The 24,513-nt window shown below is 44.0% G+C and overlaps 1 protein-coding gene across 3 annotated transcripts in view; it reads right to left on the bottom strand.

Annotated features, from left to right (window-relative positions):
* ZNF609 (zinc finger protein 609) overlaps positions 1 to 24,513 on the bottom strand; it is a 182,115-nt gene that overhangs the window by 131,617 nt on the left and 25,985 nt on the right. For all 3 annotated transcript variants that reach the window (XM_073579524.1, XM_073579525.1, XM_073579523.1), the window contains exon 2: positions 14,706 to 15,607. In XM_073579524.1, coding sequence (XP_073435625.1) covers positions 14,706 to 15,437 — 732 coding nt within the window. In that variant the 5' untranslated portion in view covers positions 15,438 to 15,607. The remainder of the gene's footprint in view (positions 1 to 14,705; positions 15,608 to 24,513) is intronic.

The following is a 24,513-nucleotide window of genomic DNA, read 5'->3' as shown; positions in this document are numbered from 1 at the left end:
GGTCGTGGTAGTCTTTCAGCATGTTAATGTGGACTGTTTTCTGTCGTCGACCACTAGAGTCCAGGGCAATAACATAGTTAGTGTCATTAATTTTCTTGACAACCTGATAAGGGCCTTCCCACACTGCTTGAAGCTTGTTGGCAGGGGAAGCAGTAATCATGAGCACTTGCTGTCCTTCCATAAATTCCCGGTTCCTGGCATTACGGTCATACCAGGTTTTTTGTCTGGACTGGGCCATTCGCTGATGTTCTTTAGCGAAGGTAGTTAGCTGGGCGAGACGGTCTCTGAGCTCTAGAACATAGGGAACGATGGGCATTCCGGTATCTGAGATGTCTCCCTCCAAATGTTCTTTCAGAAGAGTGAGAGGCCCACGGACCTTCCGGCTAAACAGTAGTTCGAAGGGAGAGAACCCTGTGGACTCTTGGGGAACCTCCCGATAGGCGAAGAGTAGATGTGGCAGGTACTTTTCCCAGTCTTTCTCAACTTCAACAAAACCCCTCAGCATATTTTTTAGGGTTCCATAAAAGCGTTCACATAGTCCGTTGGTCTGCGGGTGGTATGGGGTGGTGCGAATGGCTCGAACACCACAGGTATGCCATAGGGACTGGACCAGATCTGACATGAACTGAGTGCCTTGATCCGACAATATTTCACTAGGAAACCCTACCCGGGTAAAGATGGTAACAAGGGCCTCGGCTACCTTTACTGCTGTAATACTGGACAGGGCCACAGCTTCAGGATACCTAGTGGCATAATCCACCACGGTCAGGATATATTTTTTCCCTGACCTGCTGGGGTGGGCCAGAGGACCTATGATGTCGACGGCTACACGTTGAAATGGTTCCTCAATTATGGGCAAGGATTGCAGGGGTACCTTATGTCGAGCTCCTGGATGCCGCATTCGCTGGCACACATCGCAGGTGCGGCAATAATGGGCTACCGACTGCGAGACGCCCGGCCAGTAAAAACTTTGGGTGAGTCTCTTTTCAGTCCTTTTTCTCCCTTGATGCCCAGCCAAGGGGATGTCATGGGCCAGTTGAAGTAGCTGTGCCCTGTACTTCTGAGGGACAATGAGTTGCCTGGTCGTTGCGTCAGGGTTGCCCTGGTCACTGCCCTTTGTTACACGATAATACAGTCCGTTTTCTCGAGTGAAGCCATCCCCATTATCTCCCATGTGCCCAGTTTCTGCCTTTCGCCTAAGGGCTGCTAAGGTAGTGTCACCCTCTATTTCTCTCCTAAACTCCTCTCTGTCCCAAGACTCTCCCAATGTAGTAGCAGCGAAAGTATTGCTCACCGACTCTGATGCGGTTCGTGGTGGTTGCTCCCCGGTGGGGTCCGGATGACGTAGTGCTTGAAGGGCCTGTAGTCGGGTGACTGCTCCCACAAATTGGCACTGCAACTTCCCAATGTCGTTCCCAAGGAGGATATCTGCAGGAAGTCCTCCCATAACTCCAATCCAACACAGTTTTTCTCCACAACCATAATCCAAACGCACAGAAGCTCGCTGTATATATTTGCGGGCACCCCCCGCCAGGACAATGGGAATTCCGGGACCCTGGTAAATTGCCTCAGGTCGAACCACACGGGGGTCAGCGATAGTCAAGAATGCCCCCGTGTCTCTAAATCCTGACACTTTGTATCAATCAATAAAGACATCCTGCAGGTGGCGTTGCCGTTGCTCTGAGTAGCTAAAGGACAGAGCCCGGAGTCCGTACACTCCAGGAGGGGTATCTATGGTGCCGTGGTCGGTGGTCCACTCTGGTGGGGGTGGTGGTAGCTCTCCCTCAGGTGTGGTGGAGTGTACAAGATGCACTGGACGAGGTGGGGCTGCGTGGGGCTCCCTCCGAATCCTGGAGGGACAGCCAGACTGCAAATGTCCAGGTTGCCCACACCCATAACACCTCCTCTCTGTGATACCCCCAGGTCGTGGTCGGAACAGTTGGGGCCTAGGATTGTGAGGCGTGATTGTCATCGGCTTGCGACTAGGTGGAAGGGCAGATATAATTGGAGGGGGACGGGGTGCGGGAGCAGGCCATGGTTCATTGTCCAGAAGCCTCCTCCATTGCGGCCGGATAGTAAGGGCTTCATCGGCCAGGGCTGCAGCTCTATCCACAGTACACGGCGTGCGCTCCCGGACCCATTCCCGTACCTCTGCAGGGCACTTGGCAAGAAATTGTTCTATAAGGAACGCCTGTATAACATCTTCCACAGTAAAGGCGTTTTCTGCTTCCAGCCATCTCCGACATGCCTCGGACATCTTATATGCATACATCCTAAACGATCCCCCCCCGTGGAGCATGGGAGGTCTCGGAACTTGGCCCTATACGAGTCTGGGGTGATAGCATGGTAATCCAGGATAGTCCGCTTTACAATGTTATAATCCCGATTCCGCAGTGCATCAATGGTTCGGTAAGCCTCCGCCATGCTTCCGTTCAGGAGCCCCACTAACAAACGCATCCAGCTAGAGTGGGGCACCTCCATCACAGCACACTGCTGCTCAAAGTCTTTGAAGAACCCCTCCACATCTCCAGAAGCCTCATCAAATGGCTTAAACTCTGTCCAGGTGATCCGTACAGGCTCCCGGATTGTTGGGGTTACACTACACATTGCGTTACTCCATTTTTCAAGCTCCATTGCTTCCTGTATCCGCTGTGCCCGGCGGGCAGCCTCCTCCTTGTACTCCTGAGAGACGCCGGGGCCCAGAACCGCCATCTCTTCTTCATACCACACCAACCACTGGCTTTTCTGGATCGGGATCCCCGTCTCCAGTGCTCGTCCTTCAGACATCTGGGAAGAGGTGGCCGGGCTAGAGCCCACCAGTAGATCGATTAAGTCCTCTTTAGTCAGTCCCTGGTAGTTCAGGCCCAGGTCTCTGGCTCTCTCCTGTAAACTGCATACAGTCCAATTTCTGTACTCACTCTGTGGGTGCTTCTCCATTGGGTGACGCTCTGTTGATCCCACTGCTGCCACCAGTTGTCACGGGGTCCTTCTCTGGTATCACACAATCAACAGAGCAAGCGAAGAGTGAACAATTCCAAGACCTTTATTCAGGAAAAAATACGAAAAGGTCCATATTCAGTCCACCACACAAAGGATAAGGTAGTCCAGAATAAGAATGCAGTCCAGTATCAGGATAAAATGTCCAGGGAAACGAGATTTCAAAACACTCTAGCACCAGAGGATAAAAATGGATCCTTCTCTCTGAAATGCTGTCTGTACACGATGCTGTCCAGACCGCAACTGACTTGTCCAGCTGCTGTTCTTCCCCCCACCCCCTTCCTTGTCCAGGGGTAGTCAAGTTGCCTCCCAGAGGAGAACAAAGGGCCTTAGGGATTAATGCACTACAGGGGGTCATCAAGAGACAGATACAGTGAGGCTGTAGACTTACAATGTAACAAGAAAAACACTATGAAAATAACTGGAATTGTTAAAAATAGGAATATACAAAAAATGACATCCACATAACATATCACACCATCACACACCCCAAAAACATAATGTTTCCACCTCCATGCTTTACAGTGTGGATGGTGTTCTTTGGGTCATAGGCAGCATTTCTCTTCCTCCAAACACGGTGAGTTGAGTTAAAGTCAAAGAGCTCAATTTTTGTCTCATCAGCACCTTCTCCCAATCACTCACCGAATCACCCAGGTGTTCACTGGCAAACTTCAGAGGGGCCTGCACATGTGCCTTCTTGAGCAGGGGGACATTGCGGGCACTGCAGGAATTTAAACCTTTACGGCATAATGTGTTGCTAATGGTTTTCTTGCCGACAGTGGTCCCAGCTGCCTTGAGATCATTAACAAGTTCCCCCCTGTGTAGTTTTAGGCTGATCTCTCACCTTTTTCATGATCAAGGATACCCCACGAGGTGAGATTTTGCATGGTGCTCCAGATCGATGTCGATTGACAGTCATTTTGTATTTCTTCCATTTTCTTACTATTGCACCAACAGTTGTCTCCTTTTCACCCAGCATCTTACTTATGGTTTTGTAGCCCAATCTAGCTTAGTGCAGGTCTATGATCTTGTCCCTGACATCCTTAGAAAGCTCTTTGGTCTTGCCCATGTTGTAGAGGTTAGAGCCTGACCGATTGACTATGTGGACAGGAGTCTTTTATAAAGGTGACTATGTAAGACAGCTGTCTTTAATGCTTTAATGCAGGTAACGAGTTGATTAGGAGAGTCTAACTGTAGGAGCCAGTAGAATTAATAATTGGTAGGGAATCAAATACTTATTTCTAGCTCTCAATGTTAACAATAGTATGTCATCGGTAAGGATCCCTTGCTTTTGAGGTGGGGTCCGATGGGGAGCCCACCGGAAAGCCGCGTGACATGTCAGCTGTTATGAACAGCTGATATGTGACCGCAATAGGCACGAGCGGAATCACCGGCCGCCCGTGCCTATTAACTAGTTAAATCCCACTGTCAAAGCTGACAGCGGGCATTTAAATAGTACTTCCAGCCGCCGGGCCGGAAGTGGGTTTATCGCCGACCCCCATCACGTGATCGGTGACACGTTGCTTGGACAACCACAGGTCTCATAGAGACCTCTATGGTTGTTCCAGGCAGATGGCTTTGAGCGCCGCCCGATGGCCGGCGTTCAAAGCACAGCAGTAAATCTGATACATATGGGTGATCTGCTCATCGCCCATATGAAGCAGGGACGATCGGGTTGTGCATGCTTCTAGCCTCCTATGGAAGCATGCAAAAAGTAAAAAAAAATGTTTAAAAATAAAAAAAACCCTAAAAGTTCAAATCACCCCCCTTTCGACCCAATCAAAATAAAACAATTAAAAAAAATCCCACATACACATATTAGGTATCACCGCGTTCAGAATCGCCCGATCTATCAATAAAAAAAAGCATTAACCCGATCGCTAAACGGCGTAGCGAGAAAATAATTCAAAACGCCAGAATTACGTTTTTTTGGTCGCCGCGACACTGCATTAAAATGCAATAGCGGGGGATCAAAAGAACGTATTTGCACAAAAGTGGTATCATTAAAAACGTCAGCCCGGCACGCAAAAAAAAAAGCCCTCACGCGACCCCAAATCACGAAAAATGGAGACGCTATGGGTCTCAAAAAATTGGGCAATTTTTTTTTTTTTTTTAGCAAACTTTGGAACTTTTTTTCACCACCTAGATAAAAGAGAACCTAGACATGTTTGGTATCTATAAACTTGTAATGACCTGGAGAATCATAATGGCAGGTTAGATTTAGCATCTAGTGAACCTAGTAAAAAAGCCAAACAAAAAACAAGTGTGGGACTGCACTTTTCTTTTGCAATTTCACCGCACTTGGAATTTTTTTCCCCGTTTTTGAGTAAAACCAATGGTGTCGTTTAAAAGTACAACTCGTCCCACAAAAAATAAGCCCTCACATGGCCATATTGACGGAAAAATAAAAAAGTTATGGCTCTGGAAAGAAGGGGAGTGAAAAACGAAAAATCGAAAAAAGCTCCAGGAGTGATGGGGTTAAAATTAACCTACCCTTAAAATTACAGACTGTTCATGTCTTTGTCAGTGGGCAAACTTACAAAATCAGCAATAATATCAACCCTGGTTATTTGAACTTAGCGATGTCTATGCTTACTTGATCCTTTCTCTTTAAATCCCTAATTTATGTGTATTTGTGCATGTTACATGTTTTTAACTGTATTAAATAACATTAATTTTATTACTATGTGAGTGGTTTGGTGAATACCTGGGTATTCATATGTAGTCTGTTATACGGAGTAATCCACTCCTGAATTTAATTAATGGGGCGACAGCGATATATCTCTAGCCCTTAGAAAATATTCAAAGACCATATATATTTCTATGAAAATATCACGGATATCAGCAAGAAGAACTTAAGTGCTGCTCATAGTGATATTTACAATAATCATTCCTTCAGAAATACCTTGAGGCTGTGTGCACACGTTGCGGATTTTGATGAGTTTCCGCAGCATTTTTGGACGTGCGTAATTGCCTCAAATCCGCAGTGCAGAGGGCACACAATGTAAATGAATGGGAAATGCAAAAAGCACTTCATTGAATATCATTACACTGTGTTCCAAATTATTATGCAAAAAATATTTCCTCATATTTTTTCTAAATTACCTATATGAACTGCAGTCATTGTTATTTTCCAGTCATTTAATATTCTAGTATAATTGCAATGTTTTTGAACAAACTGCCTATGAAAACAGTATATTTTTACAAATAATAAACACTCAAAATGCATGTTCCAAATTATTATGCACAGCAGAGTTTTCAACCTTTTTATTTTGAACAAAAAAATGGTCAATTGTGAAATTCTAAGCATTATCAGCTTATTACAAAATGAAATCAAACAGTTCAAGTCAAAACTTTCTTCTAGGTGATGTTACATTTGCACATAGGACGCCTTGTTAGAAAGAAGCTTCTGAACTCTCTCGTCCATTGAATTTGTCAGTTTTTGGATGGTTTGTGCTTCAACTGTTTTGCATGTGGACAGAATACCCTCCCAGAGCTGTTGCTTAGATGTGAACTGCCTCCCGCCATCATAGACACTCCTTTTGATGATGCTCCAGAGGTTCTTAACACTAGGACTACTGGTATAGTCATTTTGACTACTTGCACTTTTTATTTCTCTTCTGTGACTACATTTTTCGGAATTCCGGCTTGAGACTCGGTGACTTTCCCTCAAATAGGATGTGAAAAAAGATTTTGTGACAATAAATAATTTTGGTGAAAAAATTGCGCGTTTTTTAAAAAATTTACCTTTAACTACTAAAGGTAGTCATTTTGACTACCTACTATATTTTACTATATTTTTGTCACTAAATGTTGCTGTAAAGTGTTGTGCATAATTTTTTCACTGTATCTTATTTACCCTGATGTTCATATAGATGTAGTTCAATTCAGATGTCAACTTTTCACATTTTCCTTGTGTTACCTGGTTCTATTACTGTGTAATGCTGAACTCAAAAGAGCTTGTTTGTAATACTGTAGGCTCTTATCTTATGCTAAAGAAGGGTGTTGTTTTTCTCTGGTCCTAGCAGTAGACAGTAGTCTGGATAGTAAAGCCCCCGTTACACACGGCGAGATCGCTAGCGATATCGCTGAACTGACAACGATTTTGTGACGCAACAGTGACATCGCGGAAATGACCGGCTCCCTGCTGCGATGTCGCTGATTGTGCGCGAATGTTCAGGATCATTTTTTGATCGCTGGCGTCACGCTGACCAGCATGCATCGCTGTGTTTGACGCCCCTTATCAATGACAAGCGACCTCGTTGGCGACTCCGAACTCATATAGATAGCGCTGAAGGACGCCTATTCAAAGTCTGAATCGCTATTATAGACAGTGTGTGACACGGTACCAACGATCGCCGTGGTCGTTCGTGACATCGCTGATGCGTCGTTATGAAGATTGGCCTGTATGACTGCTTACTAGCGATGCACAAACGATCTTAGCCAGATCGTATCGTTGTCGGAATCATTGGTGCGTCGCTACATGTAACGGTACCCTTAGTTTACTTTCAGTTCAGCTGAAGAGACAAAGAGAACACATGCAGACATAAGAGCTCAAAAAACTCATACAAGTATATAGCAGATACAACATTTTATTGTCATATTATTCGATTATTTTGTACTGTATAGTGTGGAGCAGCAATTTTTGGGGGGGAAAAACTATATTTGCATACAGCTTGATGTTATTAGTTATAGTTTACAGCTAGAAAGAATATTTGTTTATCTGCAAATGGGCAATATGCATGAATATAGCAATAATGCAATGTAATGGTTTACGACGCGAAAACGATAAAAATTACGTGGTGTTTTTTTTTCATTTTTCTTTTGCTTATGATCAACCATGTTCACATGCAGTATAATTCTGTGAAAAAATGTATAAATTAGCTAAAACATCCAGACTTTTATAGGTCCAGTCAAAAATGAACGAACATTATATTTGTATAGTGGTAACGAACAGAACAGCAGGGATATGTTACTGGCGATTCTCATTGTATGCTGTGTTATATGAATATATACTGTATATATGTCCAGGACTACATCTTCAGATGTGATGCTTCCAAAAAAATTTTGCCAGATAAAAGAAAAATGCAAAAATAATCGATCTGTTGGAAATTGTATTACTTGCCCTAAGTCTTTGTGTGGGCAATGTACCGCCGTAAATGAAAGACGATGCCTGAAATGCGAATCGACAAATGTTTAGGAGGTCAATTATGCCGTACTTTTTAGGAGGAGAAGGAAAATGTAGAATTGGAGCTGAATCTCAATAAAACGTTATGAAGTACAACCGGTATCGACCCAACGGCCTTCTTCAGGTACTGAGGAGAAGGAGCACTGACTGACCTAGTAGTCATTTTCTCTGCTTGTTGTTCTTGAGTTGTTGTTTATATGTGTGCACTTTAATAATAAATGATTGTAAAAACATCTATTATTGTTTTACTTAGTTTACTTTTGTTATTTCCTGTAGAACAATATGAAAAATCAGAAAGAAAACATTCCAAAGCATTACTGTTGGATCTCACAATAATAATACATAAAAAAAAAATATAATTATTAATAAATAACCACAAATGAAACTCTAAAAATAAACGAAAACAAGTCAGTAGTCAGAATGACTACATTCAGTAGTTCTAGTCGGGGTCACGAGTCCAGTAGTCCTAGTGTTAATGGTGTTGAGGTCCGGGGAAGATGGTGGCCACACCATAAGTTTGTCCTCTTTTATGCCCATAACAGCCAGAGATGCAGATGTGTTATTTGCAGCATGAGACGGTGCATTATCATGCATGAAAATGATCTTGCTGCGGAAAGCACGGTTCTTCCTCTTGAACCATGGCAGGAAGTGCTGTGTTAGAAACTCCACATAGATTATGGAGTTCATCTTTACCCCTTCAGGGATCCTAAAGGGGCCGACAATCTCTCTCCCCATGATTCCAGCGCAAAACATTACTCCACCTCCTCCTTGTTGGCGCCTTAGCCGTGTTTTCATGGGGTGTCCATCAACCAGCCATCCTCCACTCCATCCACCTGGACCATCGAGCGTTGCACGGCACTCATCGGAGAACAAAACAGTTTGGAAGTCAGTCTTCATGTATCGTTTGGCCCACTGGAGCAGTTTCTGCTTGTGTGCAGTGGATAGAGGTGGTCGACAGGATGGCTTATGCACAGCTGCAAACCTCTGAAGGACCCTGCATCTTGTTGTTCGGGGGACGTTGGAGGCACCGGCAGCTTCAGAAACTTGTCTGCTGCTATGACAAGGCATTTTTGCAGCTGCTCTTTTAACCTGACGCAATTGCCTGTTGGAAAGAGTCCTCAATTTTTCCTTATCAGCACGCACACGTGTGTGCTGGGAATCAGCTACATACTTCTTGATTGTGCGATGATCACGATGAAGTGTCTTGGCAATGTTGATTGCAGTCATGCCTTGACCTAAATACTCCACAATTTGTTGCTTCTCAGCAGCCGACACATCCTTTTTCTTTCCCATTTTGGCAAAAAATGTAGGCTGCTTAATAATGTGGAACAGCCTTCTTAAGTAGTCTTGCCTTTATTTGGACACACCTGCCAAACTAATTTGCACAGGTATCTGCAATTGCTTTCAGTGATATAAAGAGCCCTGACACACATCACCATCAATGAGTTTAAATGACAAACAAAAAAATTCTAACCTTATCACTCCTAAACTCTTTTTGCATAATAATTTGGAACACAGTTTACATGTGTGTTAATTAAAAAGTGGAGCTCTGACTCGATACCATCACTTTTCCTTTAAAGCGCCCATTGTGCTGTAATGCTAAATGCAGATATACTACCGCAGGATGTGAAGGAACGTTAGTGAACCCCTAGGTGAATCAGCTGACAGCCGTCTCCCTCCTTCTTAGTGTTATATAGGTCACACTACAGAGATGAAAGACTCCCGATCCCCTTTTGATCACTGTGTATAGTGGTGGTGATCGACCACAGGGAAAATATATATATTTGCAACAGGAGGAAACAATAGTACACTAACAAAGAGAGCGAATAACGTGCAGATTTTGATGCTGATTTGCCTATGCTTTGCATGTTGATACAGGTCATCAATAGCACATCCGACACCCCGCAGCCCGAGCAGTCAGCTGTCTGTAACCACTGCACGGAGCAGAACACGACCACACACTGTTCAGCCCACACTGCCAGGCGCTGCAGAGCAGCTGTGTGAACAGGAGCTGGTGTGCAGTGGATGGAGAGGTGATGTAGAAACCCGAGGCCTTGCTACAAAGATTCCACTTCAAGCTACATACAATGTTTTTAAAAGTACAATTACAAAAACGCTGCAACAAATTGCACAAGAAGCCCCAAACATATAATGCACAGTGATTCTCTGAACATTCACAACTATTAAATGCTACATATTCCTAGCACAAATGCTCATCCTCACACCAAGCTTCATCATCTACTTAGTGACACCTCGGGCGTTTGCCACATTACTAAGATTTCTTCTTTTCTTTATTTTTTTCTATAAAATATAAAAGTTTTGAAATTATCATATTTTTCACTTTATAAGACACACCGGATGATAAGACGCACCCCAAATTTTGAGGAGAAAAATAGGAAAAAATAATTTTTTTTAATAAAATGGTGGTGGTTCTTACAATCCATGTGTCTTATTGCTTATTGGGGGTGGTGTCTGTGGTGAAGTGGGGTCCCAGGGTCGCTGCTGGAGGAGACAGGAGTGGGGTGATGCTGCAGGCTGGCATGAGGGGGGTGTTCAGAAGTGCGGTGCGGCGCGCCGTTATGGGTGTTCGTTGCTGCGGGGGCTCTGCCGACATCTTGGAAAGCCCAGAATCCACGCAGTTACATGATTTCCTATGCAGTGGAATGGACATCTGGAAAATGGCTGCCAGCCGTGGGCCGCACAGGCGCAAATGGAGATCACGGCATCAAGATCTCGGGAGATGAGATCTCAGCGTTCTCCCGAACACCCACAGCGGCGCACCGCACATCCGAACAACCCCCCATCCCAGCCTGCTGCCGGTAATAAACAGTTAGCTCCATATATATTTGGACAGAGACCATATTTTTCTAATTTTGGTTCTAGACATTACCACAATGAATTTTAAACAAAACAATTCAGATGCAGTTGAAGTTCAGACTTTCAGCTTTCATTTGAGGGTATTCACATTAAAATTGGATGAAGGGTTTAGGAGTGTCAGCTCCTTAACATGTGCCACCCTGTTTTTTAAAGGGACCAAAAGTAATTGGACAGATTAAATAATTGTAAATAAAACGTTCATTTCTAGTACTTGGTTGAAAACCCTTTGTTGGCAATGACTGCCTGAAGTCTTGAACTCATGGACATCACCAGACGCTGTGTTTCCTCCTTTTTGATGCTCTGCCAGGTCTTCACTGCGGTGGTTTTCAGTTGCTGTTTGTCTGTGGGCATTTCTGTCTGAAGTTTAGTCTTTAACAAGTGAAATGCATGCTCAATTGGGTTGAGATCAGGTGACTGACTTGGCCATTCAAGAATTATCCACTACTTTGCTTTAATAAACTCCTGGGTTGCTTTGGCTTTATGTTTTGGGTCATTGTCCATCTGTAGTATGAAACGACGACCAATCAGTTTGGCTGCATTTGGCTGGACCTGAGCACACAGTATGGCTCTGAATACCTCAGAATTCATTCGGCTGCTTCTGTCCTGTGTCACATCATCAATAAACACTAGTGACACAGTGCCACTGGCAGCCATGCATGCCCAAGCCATCACACTGCCTCCGCCGTGTTTTACAGATGAAGTGGTATGCTTTGGATCATGAGCTGTACCACGCCTTCGCCATACTATTCTCTTTCCATCATTCTGGTAGAGGTTGATCTTGGTTTCATCTGTCCAAAGAATGTTCTTCCAGAACTGTGCTGGCTTTTTTAGATGTTTTTTAGCAAAGTCCAGTCTAGCCTTTTGATTCTTGATGCTTATGAGTGGCTTGCACCATGCAGTGAACCCTCTGTAATTACTTTCATGCAGTCTTCTCTTTATGGTAGATTTGGATATTGATACGCCTACCTCCTGGAGAATGTTGTTCACTTGGTTGGCTGTTGTGAAGGGGTTTCACTTCACCATGGAGATTATTCTGCGATCATCCACCTCTGTTGTCTTCCGTGGGCGCCCAGGTCTTTTTGTATTGATGAGTTCACCAGTGCTTTCTTTCTTTCTCAGGATGTACCAAACTGTAGATTTTGCCACTCCTAATGTTGTAGCAATTTCTCGGATGGGTTTTTTTCTGTTTTTGCAGCTTAAGGATGGCCTGTTTCACCTGCATGGAGAGCTCCTTTGACCACATGTTTCCTTCACAGCAAAACCTTCCAAATGCAAGCACCACACCTCAAATCAACTCCAGACCTTTTATCTGCTTAATTGAGAATGACATAACGAAGGGATTGCCCACATCTGTCCATGAAATAGTCTTGGAGTCAATTGTCCAATTACTTTTGGTCCCTTTAAAAACAGGGTGGCATGTGTTAAGGAGCTGAAACTCCTAAACCCTTCATCCAATTGTAATGTGGATACCCTCAAATGAAAGCTGAAAATCTGTACTTCAACTGCATCTGAATTGTTTTGTTTAAAATTCATTGTGGTAATGTCTAGAACCAAAATTAGAAAAATGTTGTCTCTGTCCAAATATATATGGACCTAACTATATCCGCATTATAAGACACAACCCCATTTTCCCCCCAAATTTGGCTGTCTTATAATCCGAAAAATACGGTACATTCCAAACAGAATATAATTTTTTGGTATTGTCAGGTCACAGAGAATGGATATTTCCTGTTATGAATAGGTCACCGAGGAGGATGGCAAGAATAGGCTAGGCCACCAGGATACCAGAAAGGTTGGTAACTTAGCAGATTGCAGACCCCTAATCCTAACAACACAACTAGCAGTAGCTGTGGGGCGTACCTACGATGCCCTAGACGCCTCGGCACAGCCGGAGAACTAACTAAGCTTAAAGCAAGAAAGGTGAAATCTAAACTGCCCCGGAGTAGAAACCCAAAGAAATAGATAGCCCCCAAACATATATTGTCGGTGAGACAAGATGAGGCACAAACACAGGCAGGAAATAGACTGAGCAAATGATGGGGCCCAAACTGTCTAGATAAGATAGGAAAGGAAAGACACTTTCTGCAATTACGCAAAACTCCTAAAAAATCCAACACGTCTGATGTACAAAAAACACTGAGGTCTTGCAACCTCTCCCCCACTATATCAGCATTCTGGTGTGAACTGGATGCAAAGCAAAAGAGACGAATATAACAGGGGACTGAACAAACTGACACAAGCTGTAACAAATGGAGTGGGGTCCAGCACTGCCCCAGCAGGGAGTACGCTGAACCCTCACAGCAAAGCAGAAAGAGGCAAAACCAGATCAGATGCAAAGGAATAGCAAATGAACAACTTAACTGAAAAATGCAGGATCAGGCAGGAGACAGCAGACCTCAAAATAAACAGGAGGAAACTAATCACCAGCAGCAACAGAGGGACGCCTGCTCACTTATATCCTCCCAGTCAGTAATCTCTGATTTCCAATCATCATCGTCAGGTGGCAGACTTCTGTCAACCCGACCAGCTCCACTACCCGCAGTAACCACCAGAGGGAGCCCCGACTCAGAAGTCAGATCAAGAGAATTCACAACAATTTCCCTTCTCCTCGACAACTGGGGTCCCCCAATCTGCCATCCACAGCATACAGAGAGAAAAAATAAAGGACAGCTGCCTCAATTCTCTTGCAGTGAGAGCTAAACAAAGTGTACTTGGACGTTTCTGTTCATCAGAAGTAAACTGAGAGCCATGCAAATGTGCAGGCAACTTCTTCTGTTCTTCGTCTAGACATAGAGCCAAGCCCATCAATGTAGGACACAATCGATCACATTCCTATGGATACCCTTATAGGGGTTTGCTCCCTTTCAATTAAGTGTCTTCCCAGGTTGCAGTTTACTAAAGCAAAAAAAACAAAAAAAAAAACACTGGTGGACCGGGGGAACACGAGTACATACCCGCCTTCCACTCCATTCATGGAGGAGTGAGACTGAGGGAAATATAGTGCTGTACTTGGCTTTATCTGTTAGTCCCATAGATAATAAATGGAGCCCATTTAAGCAGACTGCATATCCTCACTGTCAGACCTCAACCCCATTGGATAAGAATAATTGCAATTTTGGCAAAACCGCTAATTCTCACCTTCTCTACAGCGGCTGACATTACTTTTCTCCTACAAAAAGGGCCTAGTGAAGTGAACAGGTCTTTTATATTATGTACATTAGACAACCATCATGGCTGCACTCACACCATGCAATAGTGCCAGGGCGTTTATTGACTCTGCAATTTTTTATGAAAAATAAAATAAAATTGTCTAATAACCTATAGAAACCATACAGTCAACAACCATGTCCAAAATCTTAGCAATATTTGTGGTAAACGGTGTAATTTTGCCACGTGCTACGTTATCACAATGTGTGAACAAAGTCTACGTGAGATCAGGGACACGAACATTTTCCTGCAGACAAAGCAAATTACATTTTTCAGTGACAGGAAAAAAAAAAAAAGTGCAGCATTGTTTGCAAATCTCATGAAAACTGGTCATGGGAAAAAGGCTGCCCATGGGCAAGTAGAGTGAAAGTCCTCTGTCTACATGGGACACAATTGACATTTCTGTGTGTAATATAGATTGAGCTCTCACACTCACCATTTCAGCCTTGACCTTCTTCAATCCTCGATTATCCAGTTCGGGATCCTCATTTTCTGATTTTATAACATTCAACGCACTCCCACTGTCCGATGCTATTCCCCCACCCATCTGTTCTACTGCAGTTCCCAGAGTTTCCTGAACAGAGTTTCCACGAACCCCAACTCCAGGGGGTGGCTGTAGAACGCCAATGGTCTCTTTGTCCCCACTTGCCCCTGGCCCCTCACTCTTGTCCTTTTTAGCCTTTCCGCTTTCTTTTTTAGAACTAGATGAGCTGCGGGCTGCCTTACTGGATTTCTCTCCTGCCTTGGAAGAAGTTGCTGCGGAAGAGGGGACTCCTGAATTACCCCCATTATCTGCAGAACGTCCTGACACTTCTTTTTTATTTGCTTCTCCAGATGGGAAAAGTCCGGTGGAGGTCTGACTACTCCTACCTCCATCCTTGCTACTTTTACTCCTCTTTGATTTGGATTTTGACTCTTTAGTCTGACCACTAGGTACAGGCGTCACAAACTTTATGTTATCGGGGAGCGTGGCCACAGCGTTGGGGGCTGGAAGGCCCACCTCTTTAGATCCTGACATTTCAAGCTTCTGCTGGTCCTTCTCTAGATCTGCATCCAGGTCAATAATCAGATTGCCCACTCCGATGTCCCATTCATCACCACTATCGTAGGTCTCCACAGGATTTGTGTCCAGACCTTTCCCTCCTGGTGCGCCACTGCTCAAGGACATCTTAAGTGTGCGCACCCTCCTGAGGCCTTAAGTTTTTCCAGGTCGGGGATGCCGTGCCAGCCTCTATACTCTCCAGCCTGGAACAGAGGTTTTAGCCAAGTAAAGGGACAGATGTACAAGCGTCTGATGTCACAGAATTACACTGGATCTTTGAAGAGATGGCATTGTAACTGCAAATCAAAAAAAATAAGTGTCATTAAAAGGCATTCATACCCGTATACTATGCAGAAAATGTATTCATAAAGGCACAAGTCAATAAACAACATACATGCACAAAAGAACGTCTGTATATAAACCCATAAACACTAACGTAACTTTAACTTGGATATAGAAACAAAAAAAAACTGTTTGCTTTTCCAGTTGATGAGTGTAGTTTATTCTTTTGTTAAAGGGACATTCCCATCTTATAAACGATTGTGTATTGCTAGAACAATAATTTTATTCATATAGCGCCAACATATTCCGCAGAACTTTACCATTAACCGGGGACATGTACAAACAATAAGGACATTAATAAGTGACACGTTGTTCATCAGTTAGAGGAGAGGTGAGGGTCCTGCTCGCAATCTTACCAATCTATAAGGATATAGGGGGACGCAATAGGCAGAACGTGCTGGTCATTTATGGTCCAGCCATAATTATACTAGGCTAAGCTGCATGATCCGGTCATCAGCCAGTATCTGTGTAAGATCAATACCAAGTGCTGTTGGGTGCATGGAGGATATGGAGACAGATGAGTAGGAGAGACCAGATTATGAGAAAAAAATTAGAAAAGGGGGAACAAGTAAGTGTTAGATTAGTGATGTAATGTGATAGGCTTGTCTAAAGAGATGCTTTTTTAAAGCACTCTTAAAAATGTGGGGGCTAGGTATTAATCGGGTTGTCTGGGGTAGTGCCTTCCATAAAACTGGCGCAGCACGAGAGAAGTCTTGGAGAATGAAGTAAGAGGTTTAGATTAAGCAGGATGCCAGTCTTCGATCAGTTGCAGAATGGAGGACACGAGTAGGGTGATAGACAGAGATGAGGGAGGAGGAGATATAGGGTGGTGAACAACTGTGGAGGGCTTTGTGGGTGAGGGTGATAAGGTTATATTCTAGTGTGTAGTGGATAGGTAACCAGGGCAATGACTGGAACATGGTGGAGATATCGGTGTAGTGGCTGTGCAGTAATACAATCCTCATTCAGGATGAATTGGACAAGAGAAAGTTTGGCAAGACAGAGACTGTTCAGTACAGAGTTGCAGTAGTCCAGACAAGAATGACTAAGAGCAACTTTAAGGGTATGTTCACACTGGGCGTTAATGCTGCTTTTTTATGCTAATTTTCAACTGCTTTTTACAGTATCAGCAAAGCCTATGAGATTTCAAAAATCTCATGCACACACAGTTTTTTTTTGTCTCATCGGGATTTTGTACTTTGCTGCTTTTTTTGCACATAGAGCATGTCACTTCTTTCAACATTTTTTCACCCACTGACTTAAATGGGTGTTGAAAAAAAGCTGCAAAAAGGCAAGTATCATTATTTGCAGCGTTTTTTCTGCAGAAAAGTCATGGACATTAGCATGGACAAAGACACAAAAAAATCACCAAAACGCACCAAAAAAAATGCACCAAATCTGCACCTAAACCTGCGTTTTTGCCGCAGCTTCTTTCCTGCCAAGAAGATCAGGTTTTGCTGCAGAAAAAATAGCAGCAAAAACGCCCTGTGTGAACTTACTCTAAAGAGTTTTTGCAGATTCAAAGGTGCGAAAATGTCAGATTTTGGAGATGTTTTTAAGAAGCAGGAAATAGGGAAAAAAGGAAAGTTCTCTGTCAATTATGACCCCAAGACAGCAAGTGTCTTGCTTGGGAGTTATGGTTCAATCACCCAAGGCAATAGCAATATTGGGTATAGTTTGGTTAGTGGAGGGAGGAAACATGAGTAGTTAAGTTATGGAGAAATTCAGTTTCAGATAGCGAGAGGACATGACTTTAGAGACAGCACATAGACAATCCCTGGTGTTTTATTAAGGTGGGAGAGATGTCAGGAGAAGATGTGTATAACTGTGTGTCATCAGGACAGACCATCACTTGGTGACCAGTTGAAGCCCAGACACTGCATCTCCCACTGATGTTGAGAATAAGGGTGTGTGCACAAGTTGCGGATTCTGCTGCGGATCTGCAGCGGTTTTGGTCCTGCGGATTTGCAGCAGAAACTGCACCATTACAGTACCATTATAATCAATGGAAATCGAAATCCACAGTGCACACTGTGCGGAATTTTCAGCGCGGATTTGCTGCAGTTTCAAAACCGCAGCATGTCAATTCTTTGTGCGGATTCCGCTGCGGTTTGGCACCTGCTCCATAGCAGGTGTCAAACCGCAGGGGAAACCCGCAGGCTAAACCGCAGAAAATCTGCAGATAAACCGCGGTTCTTTTGACCTGCGGATTTACACAAATCCGCGCGGAAAATTCCGCAGGACAATCCGCAGCGTATGCACACACCCTAAAGGGCGAGGCTCCAGTGCTCGTTCAGCCCTGCCTCTACCCCACCCTGCATCACGGACAAGTGAGTGGGACTGTTCCTCAGTTCCGAGCAGAGTCAAACAGTGCTGCTGTGCATTAACACACAGCTAAATTGGAGATGCGGAACATTCATTCTTAGGATGGAGTGCACCATGAAGTGATGGCATAACCAAGTGATGACATGAGAATAATGGAGAATATTGCACAGGTGCAAAAACACGATTGAGAACGTTACCAACTGTTGGTCACAAACTGTACTTCACCAGACTCATTAAGCTAAACTTTACTATTTGACAGTTAAAGAAACAGTTGCTATTAATTATGTCTTACATTCTTTAGAGCCGTTTTGTGGTGATTATTTTGTGTTTTTTTCTAGTGGGCATATAAGATCTGCTTTAGGCTATGTGCACATGTTGCTGAATTGCAGCGGAAATTTCTGCGGGAATTCCGGAATTTCATTCTGCGGGAAATATGCGAGAAACCCGCATATTAATTCCCGCGGAAAAACTAGCGATATGCAAGCGTAATTAGCTTGCAGAATGCTAGCATTTTCCAAGCGATCTGTAGCATCGCTTGGAAAGCTGATTAACAAGTTGGTCACACTCATCAAACATAGTGTTTGACGAGTGTGACCACCTTTTTACTATTGAGGCTGCCTATGCAGCGTCAGCAGTAAAAGATCTAATGTTAAAAATAGAAAAAATAAAAAATTGTGTTGTTCTCACCTTCCGACGTCCCGCACAGAGTTCCCGATCATCGCGATGCTCCCGGCAGGTTCCGTTTCCAGTGATGCATTGCGCCAATGACCTTTGATGACGTCGCGGTCTCGCGAGATACGGTCTTGCCATATCGTGACGTCATCAAAGGTCATTGGCGCAAATCATCACTGGGAACGGGACCTGCCGGGAGCATCGCTGAGGTCTGGTGACGATGCGAGGGACATCGCAAGGTGAGACTATGAGGATTTTTTTATTTTAAATCTATTTTTTTACAGGGATATGGTACCCAGAGCCCGGAGGAGAATCTCCTCTCCCCCAGACCATGGGTACCATCTGCAAATGTTCTGCTTACTTTTCGCATGGTGGGCACAGCTGCGCCAATTCTTTGGAATGCACTTCCCAGGTCAATACGATTAGTCCCCAATCCCCACACTTTTAAGCGTGCCCTGAAAACGCATTTATTCAGACTGGCCTATCACCTCAACACATTAACCTAATCTATCCCTGTGTGGCACAGCCAAAAGTTTTACCATAACCAGGTTCCCAGCATCATGTTCCCACATGCTTTATGCATCCATTAGCCCTCTGTGTCTGTACTGTTACACACATAACATTATGGCAGGTCCATACAATCAGGGCAATTGTTACCACCCACCTTTCGTGTCTACCTCTTTCCTCATAGACTGTAAGCTTGCGAGCAGGGCCCTCATTCCTCTTGGTATTTGTTATAATCTATGTGATTATTGTTATGCTGTAATGTCTATTGTCTGTACAAATCCCCTCTGAAATGTAAAGTGCTGAGGAATATGTCGGCGCTATAGAAAAAAAATGTATTATTATTATAATTATTATTAATAAGCAGAACAATGCATTCCTATGTGTGCGGATTTTCCCGCGATTCCGCACAAAGAATGAGCATGCTGCGTATTTTGCCGGGGAGAAATCCTCAGCATTAGCACAGCATGTGGGAAATGCCATAGGAATGCATGGGATGGTTTCTTTTGCGTTTTCGCTGCAAAATTGCAAGTTTAAAATCGCCGCGAAAACGCAAAAAAAAACCGCTATGTGGGCTCTCCGACCAGAATAAACAATACAAGCTGCCTACCATTCTTAAATGTTAGGCCTGGCGTATTTATTTTAAAAATAAGTGAATTTGAGGAGTCGGAGGTTTGACTTACCAACCCCACAGCCCTGCTTTAAACGTCACCTCCTCTATATCAATGGAAGTGGATGACATCTCCTACGTCATCTACAAGCTGCTCGGAGTCGCTTACGTGCGCAGTGGAATCAGAGAGCTCCCTGGTGCGACTCACACTGCTCTACAGAACAGCCAAGGAGTTCGTGAAGTGGCGGCTGCACATTACATGACTTTGCTTTGCCCTAGGGCAGAGTGATGTGCGCCCGCACAGGTCTCTGATTCAACTGCACAGGTGCAAGACTTTGAGCACTGTGTAAATGACGTGGGAAACTACATCCACTTCCATCAAGATTTGATGTTTGAAGAGACTGGGGCGGCGCTGAGAGCAATCTGGATTCGCCCATTGGACCGGACCGCGCAATTCGAATGCAGAGTAATGCACTTTTTTGGAGGTATGCAGGGGCACTCGTGAGGGCATAAAAAGGGGTTATCTGCACCCCATCTACATAAAACGTGATGGGCTTTATACAGTATAAGGCCGGTATCACACATGCGAGAAACTCGGACGAGTCTCACACGTCAATACCTGGCACTGCCGCTGGCACTTGGATCGGAGCCTTCAGCTACTTGTATTTCTATGCAAGCACATGCTCCGCTCCTAAGTGCCAGCGGCAGTGCCAGGTATTAAGATGCGAGACTCGTCCGAGTTTCTCGTATGTGTGATCCTGGCCTAAAATTGGTAATAGGTTCCCATTAACTCAATCTCTGACCAACTAGACCCATTAACAGCTCCTCAGTGTCCCTCCTCCCTGCTGAGATCTCACTCTGCTCAGTACAAGCTGCAGCTGTCAGCGTGGGTGGGCAGAGACCGAATACAATTGGACTCATGAGCCATTTCTTTCTGCAGCTGGACTCATAAAATGCTATTAGCATTAGAGTTTCATTGTGAAATGGATTTATAAAGTGAACAACAGTCACAATAGAGCTAAGATATCCACTTAAAAATTTCAATAGTTAATTGTGAAATTGACAGAGGCGCTTAAAGCATCATAGAAAAATTCTAATTAAAAGTAATACTAGATGCCCATCATTTTAAGGTTAGGGCTTCGTGGCAACATTTGGTTGCAATATAACTGCAAGAGAGGATGCAATTATTTTAAGTGTGCATGGCTTTTACCATTAAAAAGCGAACATCGAGTTTGCTAGTCCAATAGCCATAGTGGATACCTAGGCTCATACACGGAAGAGCTGGCTTTCATTCACATAGGTACATTACAGTTCTGTGCATAAGTATTTCTTACAGAACAGCAAAGGAAAAAAAAGGATCCGAGAATGATTTTCTTTCATTCTTCAAAAGATTGAATCCGGATTTTGGCCAAAAAAGAGGTGAAGGTGCTGCAATTTTACAGCATGCACCAGGGTGTGTTCAAGACAATAGGACCCGTCTACATCACCTTGAAGAAAACAACTTTATCAGCGTTTCACCAATGGTTCTAATGGTCCATGTAGCACAATAATCGCTGCTCAGTAAAGCCAAAGTTTAATGTCGGGGTCTGGGAATCAGGACTGACTCGGCCTTGCTGTCACTCATTCCAACAGCACCCTGGTATCATGATCACAGCGGCACGTGCTGGGATGTCAACCGTGCCACCATGGGTCTGATACCGACAGTGGTCGCAGGTACGGGTAACCACACGCTGGTATTCAGGACTTATGTCAGACATACTGCAGCAGCTTAGTGAAAATACACACAATATTCAGAGCTTGATAAAGTGCTCTTAATACCTGGGAGAGGGAAATCCTGCTAGGAGAGATTCCCTTTACTGGGAACTGTAAGAACAAGTCCTGAGGATTCATTCACACACGTCCATTTTTAAACATGTGAGAAAATGGTACAGGTGTCATCAGAGTGTCCATTGTTACCATTAGTGTGCAGTTGGTGTGTTTATTTTTGCCATCGGATTTTGGCCCCAAATCTGATTTTGACACATTCGGGCCATATTTGAACACAATTCGGGCCGAACGTATGTCTTATGATCAGTTCCGAACATATTCGATAATTTCTACTCCCATGGACTCTAAAGACGTTCGGCTGTGTTTGACAAATAATGCAAAAACAATAGTCGAATCCGATCGTATTCAGAACCGAATCCAAACAAATTCTCTCATCTCTACCAGTGGATCTGCCTTGACAATGCACACAGTTTATCAGCGTTTGGTATCTGTCTTTTTTCACTTTGCACATACCAATTTTCCATTCAATCATTAATTTTTGTAATGAATAAAAAATATATATTTTTTTAACATTGAACTCCAATTGATTCTCCTGGTTATAAATTGTATTGGACCTCATCGTCAGTGACAATGGAATAAAATGGACATGTCTCACGGATTGTGCAATAACACGGACATGTGACTAGCAGCGTAAGTTATAATGGGTAAGTGTGGTATCACAGGGATGTGTGAATGAAGCCTTACATCATTCAGTAAAAGCTCAAATCGGCTTTTCTCGTATACGTTGCTTTCACAGCTAGAACGTATACTTATTATAGTCTGTGGGGTTGTTCACATGTCCAGGTAATCGGCATACCGAGTTATACGCACAGATTTGCCCTATATTGATTTGAGTAAACTTGCTCATTTACATCACCCGGGCGCCATCTGTGTGTGATTCGTTGTTCACAGCTTTAGAGATCTCCGCCGGGTTATTTCATGTAAGAAAAAAAAACCTGACGAAACTCTGACTAAAATCTGACCATAAAAACTGACACTCTACCCTCTACTCCTCTTTGGTCAGACCTCATCTGGAATACTGAGTCCAGTTTTGGGCTCCACATTTTATAAAAGACATCAACAAACTGGAGCAAGTTCAGAAAAGAGCGACCAGAATGGTGACCGGTCTGCAAACCCTGTCTTATGAGGAAAGGTTGCAGGATTTGGGATTGTTTAGTTTGCAAAAGAGAAGACTGAGAGGAGACTTAATAGCTGTCTACAAATATCTAAAGGGCTGTCACATTGTAGAAGGATCAACTTTATTCTCATTTGCACAAGGAAAGACTAGAAGCAATGGGATGAAACTGAATGGGAAGAGACACAGATTAGATATTAGAAAAGAACTTCTTGACAATTAGGGTGATCAATGAGTGGAACAGGCTGCCATGAGAGATGGTGAGTTCTCCTTCCATGGAAGTCTTCAAACAGAGGCTGGACAGACCTCTGTCTGGGATGATTTAGTGCAGGGTTCCCCAACTCCAGTCCCCAAGGCCCACCAACAGGTCATGTTTTCAGGATTTCCCATGTATAGTACAGGTGTTGCAATTATCACCTGGGCAATACTAAGGAAATCCTGAAAACATGACCTGTTGGTGGGCCTTGGGGACTGGAGTTGGGGAACCCTGATTTAGTGAATCCTGCTTTGAGCAGGGGGTTGGACTAGATGACCCAGGAGGTCCCTTCCAACTCTACCATTCTATGATTCACTCAGACCAAACTGTGATCAGAAACACTGAAGAATCGTGGACCGTTCTTTGCATACGAGAAGAATCACTTTAGTGTGAATGAGGTCTCCAATCTGGCACTCTTGGGTACCATGGCTTCAATTTTTAATGGGGACTACAGTCTCACAACATGCTAAGAACCCTGAAAACCAAAAACAGCTGCAACTAGGTTTTTAAAATGCTTCCTATTGATTTCAAAGGAAAATCCACATTGCTGTTCACACAGTAAGATTTTTTTCTCAACCAAACAAACAAAAAAAACCCTCAACGAGAATCTACCCTCAGACAGCAAATAGGACACTGGAGCCTTGATTCCACCGACCTTACAAATCTACAAATGGCACCTAACCTTTTACACTGATTTCTACTGAAAGGGTTTCCTGGGCTGAGAAGTCTGTAGGCCTCATATGTGCTGCATTCCCAGAGCTCATAGGTGGTCATATGGCGGCATGTATGCACTTTGCGGTCAGTGCCGACTAGACTCTCCTCTGCTTCCCAATGTCCTAGCGAAGGAGAATGTAGTTGGCACATCACCGCACGTATGAGAATGACATACATATAGTCATGTGATCCCCTACATGCATGGGGGATACAGGGAAATCCTGACAGTGTGTGCATGTACTCTAAGGATTCGGAAGTATGCAGGTACTTTATGTAAGGCCGGGGTCACACTTGCGAGTGCAATGCAAAAAACTCGCGCAAGTTTCTCGCCTCAATACCCGGCACTGACACCAGCACTCGGGACCGGAGTGTGCGGCTCCATGTATTTCTATGCAGCTGAACCCTCCGGTCCGATTGTCGGCGGCAGTGCCGAGTATTGAGGCGCGAGTTTCTCGCGTTGAAGTTGCAAGTGTGACCCCAGTCTAACCTTTCTTCTCAGCTCAGAAAAGGCATGTGCTTTTCCAACCCTCCCAGGGTCCTCGCTGAGTCTGTGTTGCCCTGATGTCAAGTCAACAGCGCTCAGCAGATTTGCTCGATTTGACAGCACGAGCTGCTGAGTTAAATGATTGGCTGCAGCGCTGTCAAAAGTGATAAACACTCAGTGGTGGACCCAGGGAAGATGAGTAAAGTACATTGTGAACTGTAGTCAGGGGTTAAAAGGTTCTCTGCAATCAGAAACCCTCATTATGTTCTCATTGCCAGGGTGTCATAAACTTCACACCTTACTACACAATAAACCTACATATGACGATCCCGCCGTAAGGTGACTATGCCCTAT

Source organism: Dendrobates tinctorius, unplaced genomic scaffold (assembly GCF_039654945.1).
Source record: "Dendrobates tinctorius isolate UK_male_01 unplaced genomic scaffold, ASM3965494v1 ptg000062l, whole genome shotgun sequence".
Classification (NCBI taxonomy): domain Eukaryota; kingdom Metazoa; phylum Chordata; class Amphibia; order Anura; family Dendrobatidae; genus Dendrobates; species Dendrobates tinctorius.
The sequence above is the reverse complement of the archived record's forward strand: the minus strand, read 5'-3'. Positions and strand labels throughout refer to the sequence as shown.